This window comes from Ceratotherium simum, chromosome 11 (assembly GCF_057802395.1).
Source record: "Ceratotherium simum simum isolate JZ-2026a chromosome 11, ASM5780239v1, whole genome shotgun sequence".
Lineage (NCBI taxonomy): Eukaryota > Metazoa > Chordata > Mammalia > Perissodactyla > Rhinocerotidae > Ceratotherium > Ceratotherium simum.
Genome location: NC_141910.1, coordinates 17,078,239 through 17,095,944, shown reverse-complemented (window position 1 = coordinate 17,095,944; position 17,706 = coordinate 17,078,239). Strand labels below are relative to the sequence as shown.

The window sequence follows — 17,706 nt, the reverse complement described above, 5'->3', positions numbered from 1 at the left end:
ATGTCTAATGACTCTTTCATCTTTTTTTCAGGCCAGTGAGCAGATTTACTATGAAAACAGTCAAGGTAAGACTATATTATAAATTACCATTATAAACTATTTAACTTTTTTTCTGTGTTTGCTTCTGAAAAAATGCCTCAGTAATTTCATGCTTCAAAAGACATATATGATATTGTCTATAATCCTTGGTCACACACTTCATCACAAAGAAGGAATGCATAGAAAGATGACACGCACCAGATCAAATCCTACTGTCCTGTTGATGCCAAGAAGAGTTACATAAAAGTAATTAAGATCCCATTATGGGCCACAGTCTGTAATGCCCGTGAAGGGTTCTGCATGTTGAATTCATTAAATTAGTAAATACTTGGATGGGTTAGTAAAGTCTTGGATTTTTATGTCGAATTTAATTTTCCTGTCCTCTGAGCTCCAAGTCTCTTCATTACTGTAATTGGATATGATACTAAGATTAAGGTACCAGTTTGGTTTAAACTTTCCTTCATTCAAATGAAAAACAAAAATGCCTAAAATGTACTTAATAGAATAACTAGCACATAGAAATAATATTGATTATTATTATAATTTTAGCTAATATTATTGTTACTACAGTGTCTTTCTTGGATAGCATTTCTTTATTTGGGACAAATCTCTTAAAATAGATCTAATATTACAGTGGGGATTTTTCTCCCAGGCCTATAGAGGTGCCCACTTCCTATTTCATTCTAAATGCAACAAGCAGAACACACCCAGTATCAACACCAACACTTGTTAATGTAACTCAACCTTCAGCAGTGTTACTAGGAGTCTAAAAATCACTGAAAGAATCCTAGTAGGTTTTGCCAACTGCTATAAGAACTTCCAGTCAGCTTGTAAATCATGATGACCATTACTCTTTGCCAGACTTTTCAAGGGGTGGTGCATGTGGTCAACTACAGCATGTGAGAAGGACCCCTGAACTGCCCAGGTGGTAGAGTTTGCTGTCAGACCTTGGTGACAATCACATGGTCTGTTATTAGAAAATAATCACATTTGATTCACTGGAGCTACTCCCAGCTCTCAGTCTAGTGACGATTGCACCAGATTTGGCCATTTTTTTTCTGTCCCCACATTCTTCTTCATGCTGGAGTTGCTTCCAGTCATGAAAGAAAAGTTGCTGATTCTCACGATATTGACCTCGGGTGGTTGAGCCCGACTCACAGGGCTGAGAAGGGGTTTCCCTTGGTGCAGCAGGATGGACTGAGTGGGTTTATATTGTGTTGAGCAGGATACAGGACAGCCAGTGTCATCATTGCTCTGACTGATGGAGAACTCCATGAAGATCTCTTTTTCTATTCAGAGAGAGAGGTAAGTGATGGCCTGGCCTGTGTCTGTCTAAACACAGACGTGGAAACAGAGCTTCTTCCTTCTGAAATGGGCTACAGTCTTTCTACTCACACAAAATGATGTGTTCTTTGTAAAACCTCTGGATGAAATAGTGTTTCATATGTAAAAAAATAATAATAATAATTAATTTTTTAAGTGAATTTTCAAGTCTCAGACATGGTAGACATTTTTCCCTTTTAAAAATATTTGCATATTACTCTATGTTTTGAGGAATAAAAAAATCTATCATGTCTTTATTGAAAACACTATATTGATCTAGCAGTTTTAAAATACTATAAATCACTTTTAAACAAAAACATTGGTAGCATTTTTCCTCCATTTTCCTTCATATTTTCTACTAAAAACAGGAGGAAGGGAAAGAATTACTTGAAATATGTAAGAGCCAATCTTGTCAGAATATATTAATCCTTGAAATTCTCACTCTAGGAACCAAAGTTGAACATAAATTGGTGGCAAAGTCAGTTGTCATCTCTCCTTCAATATTTGTGTTTTCCTTTTCTTCGTGTTCTCAAAAAGTACTCCTCAAAGCAAGTGAAAGAATTCTCTCTAAGTGAAGCTTTCAATTTGTATAAAGAGATTCAGAAAAAGAGGTTTATTCAAGAATTGAAAAGTAATGTTTGTATTTAGGGAATCCTTTCCTTTCAAGTTTTGGATTTGAGCTATATGTGTAATTGGCCCGAGAAACCAGGTCACCTTGGGAATGTATGGAAGCCTCATGAGTGACAAAGGCTCGTTCAGGCCAAGTTAGAAAGAACTGTAAGAGGGAAGAAGACGAGCAGTGAGGGAGGGAGAGGCTGGCCTCTAGGGGAGGAGTCAGTCAGAGCGTTACACTTACCTCAAGCTCTTGACTACTGTTGGGTTTAAACTCAGCTCCCTTAGCAAGCAAGAAGCTTATATTCAGTTAGTCATTCGTTCAGTGTTAACTGAGAGCCGGGCATGTGCTGGGCACTTTGCTGGACTCTAGGGACACAGAGGTGAGTAGGGCACAGTTGCTGCCCTCCTGGGTCTTACCATGTATAATGTTCAGCTTTTCCAAACCTCTGCTGGTAAAGAGCACGAGGAAATTACATGAGTAAACACATTACTTCTCCCCTACCCCTAACTAGTATAAAGAATAATTCACAATGGGGAAACACACAAATAAATCTGACAGACACTCCCTGAGCATTTGGAAAATCATATATTTCTGTATTCTAAAGTTGAAACTCACTGTATAAAGGGAATGCAAAATGGCTTATTTGGGCGCTAAACAGTCAAATAAAGTAAAAACCCTAATAAGGAAATAACTGAATATAAAATAAATGATGGGTGACAGAGGCTTAAAATAGGGGCTAGTAGAAAAGAATTTTAGGTATGGCACATACAAACTTGGGAAAATATTTGGCGTGCCAATGCCAATAGAAAGAGACTTTCTGAAAAAAAAAAAAGATAAAGCTCAAGATATAAAGAAAATGAACATTTCTATTTTCAATAATTCTATATAAAGCCCAGCTGGAGAAGAAGAGTAACAGAAGTTGTTGCAGATAAGGCTGGGGCCAGACTGTGTCTAAAAGTTTGTTTTATCCTGAAAGCAACAAGGAATATTTTTCACAGGCAGGGAAAAAGATAGATACTTTTGTCCCTTCTAAAATGTAACGTTAGACACAAATGGGTTTGAGTATTAAAAGAGGAAAACAAAACCACAATTCAAATCAATATGCATACAGTGAGCACCTGCTATATATTTACTATCAATTATTTATTAAGCACCTACTGTATATGCCAAGAATTTCCAATTTTTGTTTTCTATTCTGAAACACAGAAGAACCTGGAAATCAGATATCACAGCCTTTAATAAATCAAATATTCAAATCAAACCAAAACCTGGATGTTATTCATTGTGTTCCCCTCTCAATATTTAATTGTAGAAAAGGTGATGGGTTCACCTATTCAAATATGGATCATAATTCCCATACTGTTAAACCAATGTATTCTATGGGAATGAAAAAGACCTTATTCACAAAGAGTCCTGACATGTATGAGCATCTGTGTTATTCTAGGCCTTGTGTGAGGAGCTCTGCATATATTATCTCATTTAATCCCAAAACGCTTTACAGAGCAAAGCCAGGGGTCAAACCCAGGTATATCAGGTTCCAAAGATTCCTTCCTTTCTGTTATACCATGCTGAAAACTATGCCAATAAAAATCCATCAGAGGAATAGAAAAGAAAATCATTTCTCCAGAATATTTAATCTGACTTATTTTAGCCTACAGCTTCCTCCCCTCATCTTTCAAAGCCTGTCATCAAGACTCTGCCTCTGTGGATCTTTCTCAACACTTCCCATTAGAGTAATCACTCCCCTCATGTCCACCATGAATTATGTTAGAGTGTGACGTTCACTGGAGTAGGAGCTCCTTGGAGACAGGGATTATCCTCTCCATTGTGGTTCTCGGTACCTGGCACACAGTAGGTGCTCAATAAATACCTGGTCATTGAGGTTAGTCTGGCTAATCCAAAAGGAGTATGTTTGCCACTGCTTCTCTCTCTAATGTCTTTTCTTTCATTGACCCAGGCTAACAGATCCCGAGATCTTGGTGCAATTGTTTACTGTGTTGGCGTGAAGGATTTCAATGAAACACAGGTATGATCATGGGTTCCTCAGGTTTGGGAGCATACCAAGCTGGTGAATGATAGAACACATGCGCACTCTGTGCAGAGAATCCATCAGCAGCATAAATACCCCTTAGATAGATCATTTTTCCAGAAATGCTAAGCAGGAAGGGAATTATTGGATGTATAAGGGATGTGAAGTCATTTGCTGATGCACTTCAGGGTCTTTAACACAGATCATCCAGGCAGCATCTTTTTCGGTTGACTTTCTTGGTAGATGTTAAAGTGCTAATTAACAAACAATTGTTAAATTGTTAAGGTGTCAAAACAGATCTGAATTAAGTTGGAAAACTTATTGGTTGTTTTTTTGTTTTTAGATTAATTTAAGGAATCTGATTTTCTTATTTAAATGGCAAACATCCCTTTTCTCCCATTAAAAATGCAATGCATTTTCAATACAAAAAAAATGGAAATAATTGGCAATTGGGCAAAAAACATGTACAAGTATATATAAGTAAATCGTGAAAATTTGCTAACAACCTAAATTAATGTACCTTGATGTAGTTCATAATTTCTTTTTGTTTTAATGACATAGGACAATGCTCATGACATGTTGTTAAATGAATAAAATAGGGTTACAACACAGTGTGAATAGTATGAGTCCACTTTTAAAATAAACGTGTATATTTGCATAGGAAAAGTAAGACTACATATATCAAATTAACAATAATAGAAAGATGATAGATGGTTGGATAGATGGATGGATGGACGGACGGATGGACGGATGGACGGACGGACGGTTGATGATTGATAGATAGATAGATAGATAGATAAATGATAGAGAGATAGATAGATAGACAGATAGATAGATAGATGGATTGTGAATAGCTTTTCTTCTTTTTCTTTTAACACTGCTGGGTTTTCTGAAATTTCCCAATGATTATGTGTTACTTTTGCAATCAGTAAAAATCCTGGCACCAACTCTGACTGTAGCAATCATAGAACATAGAGGTTTGGAGCAGAAAAGCTCGCAGATCAGCTTCTCCTTCCTCTAGTCTTCTGTTCCACAAAGCACTAGCAGCCCAACCAATTGCAAGGGTCCTTTCCTCAATGAGCAGTTTGGGTGAAAGGTAAGAGTCCCCATTCATTGGTTTCGCCCAACACCAAAGCCTGAATTTGTTTTTGAAGTTACTCTGAAAGAAACTTGAGTCAGTTTGATTCGAATATAGTTGCCAACAGAAATTTGGGTGAATGGGAGAAAAACAAGCCAATGGCCTGCCCCCAAATCCATAAATACATCAACCCAGGCCAAATATTCATCTGGCTGGGCAATCTTACCTCTGATCCCAAGAAGAAAAATAATAAAACAAATGTGAAAGCTGGAGCCGACCCTCTGGGCCTGCTCCAGAGAGGCCGCTGGTAAGCTCATTATTACTGAGGGCTTTTCAGTGAGGCCCTCTGTCCAGTGATGGCCTCAAGTTCCTCTGGGTTCTAAAAGTAGATGGAGTCCTCTGGACCCGGTGGCTTTCCTAGTTCTCCACGTCCAAGCCTGACACGTCTCCATGTATGTGTGTTTGCTGTGTTCTCAGCTGGCCCGGATCGCAGACAGTAAGGATCATGTGTTTCCTGTAAATGACGGCTTTCAGGCTTTGCAAGGCATCATCCACTCAGTGAGTAGAGCACTTCCTCTGAGACTGGACACTCGGGCATCTTCTGCCCCTTGATCTGCTGTGAATACCCCAATTCCAGCTCTCTAAGGCTGGTGTTCTTCTGCTTGAGACAACATTCCTTTATATATCTTTGTGTCCGTCATGTCCCACTTCTCTCTCCTGCCTTTGACACGTGTTTCTTTTTGTCATTCTCCTGAGCCAATTCTACCCTACAATGGAAAATTAAAAATTGAAGGGAAGCCCGCTCTGGCAGCAAGCCAAACTTCAGGTGGCCCCCAGTTCTGATACTGGAAAGACTGTGGTCAATGGTGTGCACTTGACAGACCTCACCTTTCCCAGTCATGACTGAGTGCAAGCTGCCTTCAGAGCATTTGCAGGCTCAACCTGTATCACTTGGCCATTGGAGGCACTTTCGACCAGTGGTTCTCTACTTTGGCTGCCCAATGAAATCATCTGGCCAGGTGATTTTAATGGAACCACTGCTTTAGACCTATAATCCCCAAATATGAGGGCTTCAGTGTTCTCCAGGGTTTGCACAGTCTCACCAGCCCTCCCTTCCATCCCAACTAGTGTTGAATGGAAGAAGTTCTCACACACAAATGGTCTTTTATCACCCTGTTCCTGTCATTGAATAGGACACTGGCTTCCGGGGTCTCTCTTTTCCACCATCCATTCACAGGCCAGGCCTTTGGTCCAGCTGGACTACTGGATCCCGCTGGTCTTTAAAGCCTCAGCCAGAAGGCCAGTGTGTGTGCTGCACCTATAACAAAGTCCAGAGGCGCTGTGACCTCCACCTGTAGGTTTGGTGACGAGGCAGACAGCCAGTGGTTTCTCCAGTTGGAGCTCACCAGGCTCCAGACTCGGAGTCCAGGATGAAATTCAGAGCTCAGAGGATCACTGCCCTCTTAAGATGTCAAGGGGGTCTTGGTCCAGTGGTTACCAGCCATGGGCTCAGGATCTGCCCATCTCCCCCAGACTGACCTAGGAAACCTCCAACGTGGCTGTGCCTTCACGTTCCCTCTCCCTCCAAGGTTTGCTAAGAAGTCCAGCAGAGTGGGAAGCAGAGTGAGAAGTAAGAATTCTGGAGCTGGTCATCCCAGAGTTTAAATGCTGGCCCAATGACTTATCATTTTAGATCCATGGATGAGTTATTTCACTTATTTCCTTATCTGTAAAAAGGAATTGATGATAAGACTTACATCATAGTCTTGTTTGAGGATTACAAAAAATAACACTGGTGAAAATACCTAATATTTTTCCAGGCACAGAATAGGTACTCAAGGCACATGAATTATTTCGTCTTCTACTTCCCTTCCCCATCATCCGAGGGATGTTAATTTTAGTTTCCCCCTGATCTTCTAAGTTTTCTTGAATATGCATAAAAATCACCTGGGAATCTTGTTTACAATGCTAATTCCCAGGCCCTATCCCCAAGAGATTCTATTATAGTCAGTATGGGATGTAGCCAAGGAATCTGCATCTTTTAAATCTGCCTTTTTAAATAAGTGCCACAGGTGTACTTTCAGAACATTACAACACATAACCTTCAGTTTTCAGAATTGTGAAGAATAATCCCACCTCAGGTTGGGAATACCTATCTTAAATATCTACAGATGACAGTCATTTATTCAGGACGTGTTTGTTTGCAAGGAGCAGAAAGATGCTCAAACTACCTTAACCAGAAAGTGGAAATTATTAAAAAGATAGAGAAGTATCAGTCTCAATTATGGATCCCCAGATGAGGGACCCCTGCTCTAAATAATTTCTGGGCTCAGATAGCCTACTTGACAATATAAGCAACAAGAAGTGCAATAACCATATGAAACAACACCCAAAGGGTGCAAAACGTGATTAACAGCAGGATTGGGGGCTGATCATGAATCGTTTGGAAGTTCAGAGGTGGATTATTCTGGGCTGGAGCCTTCATGAGAAGGTGGGGCAGAACTGAATCCCTGAAAACCAAGGAAGGTGATGGGTCGCACCAGAGAAGAGATCACATGATCTTAACCTGAGGGATGGAAAAGAGCAAAGCAAATTCCGAGGACAATAGTAATAATAACATACTTATCTATCTGCCTGGTTGGAGGTTTGGGGATGGATTCAGGAGTAAGGGGGAAGAAGCCTAGACATTGGGTTGGAAACAGATTGACAAGAGCCTCGAATGGGTTTTGACTCCAACTTAGTGGGTGTAATCACTGAAACATTTTGAACACCTAAAAAGTGATATTTAAGAAGAGAATCTAATGGCAGTGTCCGTGTATGTAGGAGGAGGCTGGAGAGACCCAGAGGTTGGAGCCCAATCATGAGGCTGCCACAGAAGTTCTGCTTTCAGATGGCTGGATTCTGAACTGGGACAACTCATATCTGTTCAGCGGTTCTTATCAGCCATGTGCCTACATCATTCAAGAGTTGATCCCTACCCAAATAATTAGAATATTTTTATCTGCATAAATTAGTGTTACCCTTGAATATTTCAACCTTAGCAACTCACCCAAGCTCAACATGATCCCAGATGTTTGTATAGCTCTCCCACCCCAGGATGGAAATAACTCCAAAAATGTTTTAAAAATTTTAGGGAAACAGTCTCCCAAAGAGGGAAAAAAAATATTTGAGACTTCAGTTTCCAAACTTTTAGCTGAATGATAACATTCTTGTGAGCTTTTATCTTGGAGTTATGCTAGTGGTTTTGATCCTTCCAATACTTGAAACCCATGTTTATGGCAGTTGTTAATTCGTTTGCTTGGACAGAGAAACAGGGACAAGCGTAGCAGGGCTCATCTTTCTCAAGTCAGACAGAAATAATTATGGCCTAAAAGTTGGCAAACTATTTTTAAGAAGTAGGTTCATTTCTCCTTCTGGATACTGAAAAGAAAGCTCTGGTAATTTTCCCCCCATCTGAAGCATCCTTTCCAGCTTGTTCCCATGGCTGTTGTGTGGGGGCTGGTTATTTTCTCATAATAAAATAGGACTCGGCTTAATTATCCAAAATAGGAGTGCAGAGCAGCTTTCAATAAGCTCAAACAGTTCATAAAGTTTTCAGCCCATGGTGACCTTATCTTTAAATCCCAAATCAAGATGCAGGAGCTAATATTTATTCACTCATCAAGTACTCATTGAAAACCTTTTATGATAGACTCTGGCCATTCAGTTACAAGAAAAGCAGATGGAGACCCTGCCCTGGTGGAACTTACAGTCTAGTGGGAGAGACACATAAAAACAAGTAAATAAATAAATATGTACAATTAAAATTGTGATAAATGGTATAAAAGAAATAACGTACTACTGAGATGAAGGGTAAAGGGGTTGACAAAGAAGCAGGATCCTCTGAATAGAGGACCTGCAGGATGAAATGAAGCTGTTCATCGGAAGAACATGGATAGAAAATTCCTGGCAAAGCACAGCCCTAAGATGGTGCATAGCAGGATGAACGAAGAGCAGTGCTTAAGGTGGAGAATGGCAGAAGATGAAGTGAAGAAGCCAACAGAGGCTAACTCACGGGAGCCTTGAAGACCATGGTATTTTACTCCAAGACAGTGAGAAACTATAGTCAGATACAAAGTCTGACAATAGAACAATCATGCCTGAAATCAAGACTCTCAGGAAATCTGTGATGATGGTGCTTCATCCATATCCCCTTAGATGACGAATAAATAAACCCTCAGGATCAATGGTAATGAGGCCTGTGAAGAAGAAAAATCCCTGTGATTCACTGAGCATCTTCTCTCCACCAACTCCTCTGCTAGGCGCTTCCACAACCACTCTCTGAAGAAGGACTTATTATCCCCGTTTTACAGGTGAGGAAACTGAGGTGCAAGAAGGTTGGATAAACTGCCACAAGTCTTCCCACTCATAATGATGGAGTAGGGAATTTGAACCCAGGTCTGGCTCCAGAGATCCTGCTCTTTCCGCAATATGCAGCCACGAATGTCTGAGGAAATGGAAAATCACCACTGGGTTACCAGCTGACTACCCACGGCATGGATTCAAGTCCTGGGATTCGCTGCTTCCTCAATCTGATTCCTGTGTTTTGGTCCTCTCACTGGTCCTCAATCTTCTCTACTTTAAGGAAGAAGTACTTATGCATCAGATTTGTACAATGTGTTATTTTTCCAAGTGCTCTCACTTGTTTTCCATTTTAGTATCTCATCGGTGGGACATAGGGAAAAGGCAAAAAGAAATCAACAGCTATGAATAACTTATTTTGGGGCCAAACATTATTCCTTCTTTCCCCTTTGAAAATAACAACAAACCCATGAAGAAAATATTCTTATTCTCATTTTACAGCTGAAGAAACTGAAGCTCAGATAACCTGCCCAAGAGCAAACAGCTCTAAGGGGGAGAACAGGTTGGAATCAAGTTCCATGACCCCAGAGCCCATGCTTTCTCCTACCTGTAATTCCTCAGGAAGATAAAAATAAGAAAAGCCATCATCTAGTGAGTTCCTAGGTGCTAGATTTTGTGCAAATCATTTTCCATAGTCATCTCATCAAATTCTCATGACCACCATTTAATGTAGATATTGTTACCCCTTCTATAGAAGTAGATACTATAAAAACAGAGAGTTTAGCTAACTTGTTGAAGGCCACACAGCAGTGGGCAGTGATCCAGAATACACCCAGGTCTCTCTCTAATGCCCATGATGTGAGTGACCACAGTGCTCTACTGAATAACGTGGGTAGGCCAGGAAGTAGCTCCATTTCAGAGAAGATACTGAGGACCAAAAATGTGAAATGGCTTGCTGCAGTTCACATAGTTAGAGCAGAGGCAAGACCAGAACCCATGTGGTCTGACCTGAGTGCACCGTGGGCGGGCCAGAGAGCTCTTCGCCTTTTACTATGGGGTGGAGAGCACCTCTGAGAATCTCAACTTCTGCTCGATAGGTGAAATTCCATCATCATGAGAAGCTGGCAGCTTGACACAGGCTGAAAGGAAGTCTTCCCTTCTACACATGCTCAGGCCTCTACCTCTGAGCACAGAATTTCCTACTTGCTTTTGCAGAATACGGTTGATAAAATTATAAGGCAAAATTTGGATGGTTGGAAGATTGTAGCCCTTTAAGCCAGTAAAACTGTAAAGGAAGAAACTATTCCTTTGCCTTCTCTTATTGTGGCTTCTTCGGGGAATTTCCACTGACCACAACTGGTGAATGTAGCGCCAGCCCTCAAGTGAAAATATGAAGCAAAGGTCCAGCAGGCCTCCTGGGTCTTTGTTTGCCTTTTCAAAAGTGCTTCAGGCAGTGAAACGGAAACCTGCGTGAAAGCTGGGTTAGATAACACTGAAATGGGTCTGTAGCTTTGAATCCCAACACCGGTTACCATGATGCCAACTCCTCCCAGGTGTCCCCGCTTCGTACACAATTGAGGGCGGTGCCTGGAACCAGGCACACCGTCTATGAGAACGAGAACCCAGTTACTGGCACCAAGCCGTCTCCGTCTAGGAGCATTTCCTAGAATAAATATTTAAGCCTGCATTGGGCTTCCTATTAGTGCCAGAGTGAGTCAGCGCATAGAGTTTTCTGCGTGTTTGATCAACAAAACAAGTATTGAGCAAACACAACTATATTTGCAAGGATTTCTTGTAAGTTTTGGCATGAACCTCCTTGTTATCAAGAAAGCTGTAAGATCAGCGAAACTGAGGAATAAATCTATTCCATGGTGTATATATATTTATTTTATTTATGAAAACCATATCCTGTGCTGATTTCTCCCTTCAACTCATGGGAAAGTGAAAGAAATGTAGCTCCTGATCTGGCCCAGGCCCTAGCAAAGCTATGACAAAAGGCAAAGCCTGTCTCCCAGGCCTTCCATCCCTACTCTTCCAAGACTCCGCTAGGAACTGCTAAGGGTTTCCCTCCAATCAAAACCTATATCAGGGGCTGGTCCAGTGGCGTAGCAGTTAAGTTCACGTGCTCCGCTTCGGCGGCCCAGGGTTCACAGGTTCAGATCCTGGGCACAGACCAACACACCGCTTATCAAGCTGTGCTGTGGTGGCGTCCCATATAAACTACAGGAAGATGGGCACGGATCTTAGCCCAGGGCCAGTCTTCCTCAGCAAAAAGAGGAGGATTGGCAACAGATGTTATCTCAGGGCTAATCTTCCTCACAAAAAAAAAATCCTATGTCAGATTCCCACAGTCCTGGAAAGTACCAGTCTTTACTAAACTAATCCTCTTTCCAGAGCTAGCAGAGGAGGAGGCCCATTTCAACAGGCCCATCTCTCAAGTCAGGCTTATTTGTGATTGGAGGAAACACCTCCTCCTCCTTTGCTCCATCTGAATCCTGCTTCAGTCTTCTCCATGGAGCCTGCCCTGGTCTCTCCTCCACGATAAACTCTCCCTGCCTTGACCTCCAGCAGCACCAATTGTTGGAACCACCGCTCGGCACTTGGATCTTTCTCATGCCATACGCCATTCCTCTGGGTCAGATGCTAAATTGTGTAATCACAGAGAGTGCCCCCTTTGTCGTATTTCCCATGGGCCCAATGCTGTGCTGTGCATATTTATTTATTATAAAGCAGCCCAGAGGACTGCGTGGTCTACATGACAAGTGGGCAGTTTTGTGGCTCTGTTTCTTATAAAATCCCCTCAGTCCTTTCCCCACTCTCTCTTCCAAGATTGTATCTATGAAAGATGGCATTTGGGGCTCCATTCACATTAGCAGGCCTGGAAACATAAATAGAATCAATTGTACTTTCTGTAGTGAGCACAAAATCTTTTTAAAAAACTATTTGCCTCAGCAGTCATTAATTAGACTCAGACTTTGCAGACATTCAGGCCAGGCATTTTAACTACGCTATTATTTCTATTCAGCTTATTAAAAAGTCCAAATGTAATAAAAATCCCCATACCTTGAGGAGGTTACAAAGATTGCAGAGGGGCATGTTCGTTAATCCTCAGGTCACCCACTCCCCCTCCAGATCCTCCTCTGATATCTAGGAATCTGTTAAGACCCATGTAAAAGCAACAGCAGAATTTAGAACAAAATCCAATGAAACACTGCAGGGTTCAGCTCCCAAGAAGGGCCACTGACTTCGCCAATATTCAGGAGGTCAACAAGCTCATCTTACTAAATAAACCACGTTTTGGAATTCACAGCCATCTGGGCTTTCCTTCTGAAAACAGGAGAGGAAAGTGTTTCATGGAAAAAAGATGAGTTTCCTCAGTTTCAGAACCTTGTTTGTTCTACGCTTCCTCATACCAGACTCTCCTGGAGTGTGAAACTGATCGAGAGAAGACTAGCATTTATTTAGGGAGCTGGGTGCCCCCCAGACAAAAAACTTTTGCATGTTTTTTGAGGATGAGCTTTAATGTCTAAAATTCAGTAACTCCTTAAAAATGGTTTTCTTTCATGTTGGAATATTTATTTGGTATAATGTATGAGTATACATAAAATCATATATGAATCCCAGAAAGATATGTATGTAATAGTAAATTTTTATTTTAAGTTCAGATTCTGTAGAACTGACATGGATCTAAAATCATATGGGTAGTTAACAATAGGGGTGCCTATTGGTTTTAAATGTGGAATTTAGTTAGGAAAGGAGACTTTTTTTTTAACATTTATTAGAGATCAAATAGTTTCAAAATTCATGGGGGCAACATTTTCAACGGTCCTGAAGGCATGGTTGAGCCAGTTGTGTGCCCCAAGCTGCCTGGCATTTTCTAAAAGCAATGGTCCCCAGGCTTATCCAATGTGCGTTCTGCCATCAGCTGTAATAGTGTATGTAGCCCTTCTGTGGAAGCCTGAGCCCCAACCCCCAAACACACACCTTTACATTTTTCCCAAGTAAAGGGATCAAGGCCTTTTACAAAGCAGCCTAGTCTAGATCTTAGATGTGGGGACACGATACACCTACAACATTACTGTTTAAAAAGATAAGCCATTAAAAAAATGGAGGTGTTGAAATAGGCCTCCTGGGAAGGCAGTCCCCAAAGATGGTGGTGCTTAATAAGAAGAGGGAGGTATTATAAGATGCTGAATATGGCCTTGTATTCAAAAGACCTCAAGATTATATTTACAGGGAAAAAGGAAAACCAGTACATAATATGCTATAATGTAAGTTTATAAAGCCATGCAGAAACTGTGCCAATTATTCATTTGTTTATTCAATAAATATTTATTTATTGCCCGCTGTGTGCCAGGTTAGGCATTGTGGATATAGAGGTGGGTAAAAACAAATCCAGTCCTTGCCCTTGTGGAGTTTATCATCTAAGGAGGAATATAGATAGTGACCAAACAATCAAAAAAATAAATATATAATTATAAACCATGATAAGTCCTCTGAAGGTTGGTAATTTATACTAAAATGTGAATGAATACAGAACTATTTCACTGGTAAAATCATCAGGACTTGGGTGGCAAGATCTATATTGGATTTGGAGGGTGACAGAATGAGGTCAAGAAAACTGCTAGGTTTTTGTCTTAGAGAACTAGACAGAAGTAATTGGTCAATAGATAGTTAACCACCCATGGGCCAGCCTACTTTGAGCTCCAGACATCTTAACAGCAGAATGTGCCCTTCATGACAAATAAAACACACAAGGAACATGTTCTGAAAGACTTTCTGAAAGATGCGTGGAAGCAAAACGCCCTTATACCAGGAATGATTAAAAGAAGCTAAGAAGCTGGTCTTTTATTAACACCCACAAAAATCCTCCAACAGGAAATGGCCAAGTAAATAAAGATTGGTTGTTTATTGGAGAAGGAGGCAGAGCAACTAGGAAAAAATAAATTACGTATGCCTATGGTAAGGGAAGAGCTCCTGATAACTCTGTGCAAATATTCACAGTTCTTTAAGGATTCTTGAGAAATTTCTGCATAAACTGAGAACTCTATGAAAAAGGACCTTAGACTTTTAGAATCCAAAAAATAAACTCTTGTATGCAACCTGGACTGGTCCACAATGGATTTCACTTTAAATATATTAAATTGCTCTTATTACTTGGCAAAGTTCTTTTACATCTGCTGCCTCTTTGACTCCCCGAACAATCTAATGAGATGTGCAAAAGTAACCAGTAGCAACACATTACGTTTATAGTTCTTTGTGGATTTCAAACATGCTTTCCCATATATCTCCTTTTTGAAATCTGTCCAAAAAGTGGCAGGAAAATATTATTAGCCATCTTCCAGGTTTTTTTCAGCAAATATGACGAAGCACAAGGCCCGTAGTGGGTGATGGAATAGAAGCACATATGAGCTACCGTCTTTGCCCAAGAGTAGTAATAATAGCTGTAGTAATAACAAAAGTAATAGTAACAGCTACCGTTGTTTGAGAACCAAACATATGCCAGAAGTTCTCCTAAGTGCTTTACTAAGGTTGTTCTGAGCACATTTCTTGGTGTCTTATTCTCATGAAGGGCACTTGTTGGCTGGTGGCCCAAGGATTGTCAAATAACTATCTATTAACCAATCACATCTGTCTAGTTCTGTCTATAACACAAAAACCTTGTCAGTGTTCTTTCATCTCATTCTCTTCCTCACTCTGCAATCCAACATGAATTTTGCCACCTAAGTCCAATTGGTTTTACAAACTAAATATCTCTGCATTCATGCCTATTATTCATTTTATCATCATACAGCCCTTTGAGGTCAGTATTTTTCTTATTCCCATTTGACAGAAAAAGAAACTGAGATTCAGAAATTTAATAAGTTGTCTAAGTCCACATGGCCAGTAAGTGGTGGGGTTTGGATTTGAACATAAATCTATTCAGAGCCCAAATCTATCTCATCTGTCTCCAGAGCCCAGGTTCTTAAGAATAATGGCTACCATTAGTTGAGGACTTCCAGTCACTGTGCTATGGGCTCTGCCTGTATTATCTCATTTAATCTTCCCAACTCAGCAATCTTATGCAGTGGGGACTGTTCTGATCCCACTTTTACAGATGAGGCAACAGAGACCCTGAAAGGTTATGGAACTTGCCCAAGGTCACACTGCTCATGAGTGAGTTGACCCAAACAATTTGATTCCAGATTCCAAGCTATTACTCAGTATGTTAACTTGTTCTCCAGAATTGGGGTTCAGAAAAGTTAAAGAATTTGTCAAGGACCATAGGTCAGGTAGGTACAGGACCAGGGCCAGGACCCAGCTCCTCATATTGGATTATACTTGAGGCGTTTGTTAGTCTCAGCCCAGTCTCCATTAGAGGTCAAGTATACTCTCGCCTTGGACGTCACCCTGACCCTTGTGAGTCCCTTCCACTCCATCTAGCGATTTCCCTTCAGCATTTCCCAGTGCTGTGTCCACACCTCCTATGTGGCTACCACTGCCAGGGGTGGGGGGAGGGATCCTCCGCCTCTCATCCCCCATCCAGTCTCCAGTCCCTAATCTGATCTGCTGTCTGCTGCAGTCCAGACAGACTGATTACCACACAGTCTGGGCTACTAATAACCAAGGGAACCCCCCAAATTCACCCAATGCCATTGTGACTTCCTACCTTTTGAAACCAGACATTTCAAACTAATAGAAGCCACAGTCCCAGACAAATCCTGCCCATCCCCCTCACTGATAAAATTTACTCTATTGGCTGCAATGCATCCCTTCCAGATGTTTTAACTTAAGACTGGGAAAGCTGTGTTTTTACTGGATTGAATCACAGCGCTTAGCTGACGTTTTTTGGCTCATCATACACTCCTTAGATTTATCAGCTAATTGCAGACACTTTGAGAGAATAATACAGCATGTGTTTATCATGACAAAACCTGGTAGTGTGTCTTCGTGGTCAAAGATTCATGGGTGTTTCCTTTACCAACCCCTGATTAAGTATTAGAGTTGGTTCAAAAACGTTGGTTCAAAAGTCAGGAACTTACATTGGTGAAAATTTCATTTATGTGTCTTGGTGGAGTTTGGGGAGTGGGGACAGGATAGATCCAATAGCTCAATTTTTATTCTTGGACTGTTTTGAAGTCTTTAGCCGTGGATGATAAAATGATTTATTAAGAGATGTCAAATGCCTAAGGAATTTTATTTAAAACATTAAAAAATAGCTTTGTCTTTTTCAATTGCCACTATTTAATAAGTTTCTCCACGTGGGTTAATTCTGTTTCTTCCAGTGTGGCCTGTTTGGAGACTTGTGCCTGAGGACGTGTTGAAGGGAGTGGCTGCCTCCCTCAGTCATGGCAACCACTGGCTGAGATGGCCCTTCAGTCAGGAAGAGCCCAATGGCAGCAAATTGGGGGGGAGGGGGTAGACAGTCATCACAATTCAGGTAGGGCAGTTGTCATCTGGGATATGAGTCACCACACACCAAGATCCTGGCAAGCCCCTGTCCTAGGATGTTGCTGTATACGTAAGAGACCTAAAGACCTGGATCAACCATTGGAAAGGGGGGGATGGAGAAGCCAGCAGGGAAACACGGATGCCCAGGATGTATCCTTGGGGTCCCTGATCCCAAGACAGAATGACAATGAAGGGAACTCAGGAGCTCAGTGGTGATACCAGGTCCCCAGAGCCAGGTGTGTGAGGACCACTGACTCTAACTGAGATGGGCACAGAACATGGGGAGTTTGGTACCTGTGCTTTGTGCTACAGTCAGAACAGGCTCAGGGACAAGAGGGAAACTGAGGCTGCTCTGTGTTTAAGGTGGGCAGAGGTGGCTGGGTGAGCCAGAGGCAGAAGAAATAAGGCAAACGCAGACAAAAAGGAACAAATGGAATCAGGCGGAACCTGAAAACAAATAAAGGAATCCAAGTATGAAAATGCCTTTAAATTGTACAAAAATGAGAAGGAATGTCGGGATAAGGAGCTGGAAATCTAAATTTTAGAATTGTCAAAAAAAGAAATACTGCTTCTTATGACTTTCAGGTATATAGAGGTATCTAAAATATGTGGTTGTGAGGAAACCAGTTTCAATGAATACATTTGAATGTTTTGTCATCTACATCAGATAAAGATTTTCTGAAGCAAGTTGTTCATTTCCTTTCACAATGCTTCTCTATGAGGACGCCCAGATTTCTCTCTGGAATGGGTAAATATTATATCTCCTGAGAAACTGGTTTGTTTTTATTCTGAGACAAATTGAGAGTCTCATAAATATTGTCTGTCCTCATCTGCTACTAGAAAGCTTAG

The 17,706-nt window shown here is 41.1% G+C and overlaps 1 protein-coding gene across 1 annotated transcript in view; it reads left to right on the top strand.

The window, feature by feature from the left end:
* ANTXR1 (ANTXR cell adhesion molecule 1) overlaps nucleotides 1-17,706 on the top strand; it is a 221,384-nt gene that overhangs the window by 54,247 nt on the left and 149,431 nt on the right. Inside the window, exons 5-8 of the mRNA XM_004435592.3 lie at nucleotides 32-65; nucleotides 1,265-1,344; nucleotides 3,936-4,004; nucleotides 5,563-5,643. Coding sequence (XP_004435649.3) covers nucleotides 32-65; nucleotides 1,265-1,344; nucleotides 3,936-4,004; nucleotides 5,563-5,643 — 264 coding nt within the window. The remainder of the gene's footprint in view (nucleotides 1-31; nucleotides 66-1,264; nucleotides 1,345-3,935; nucleotides 4,005-5,562; nucleotides 5,644-17,706) is intronic.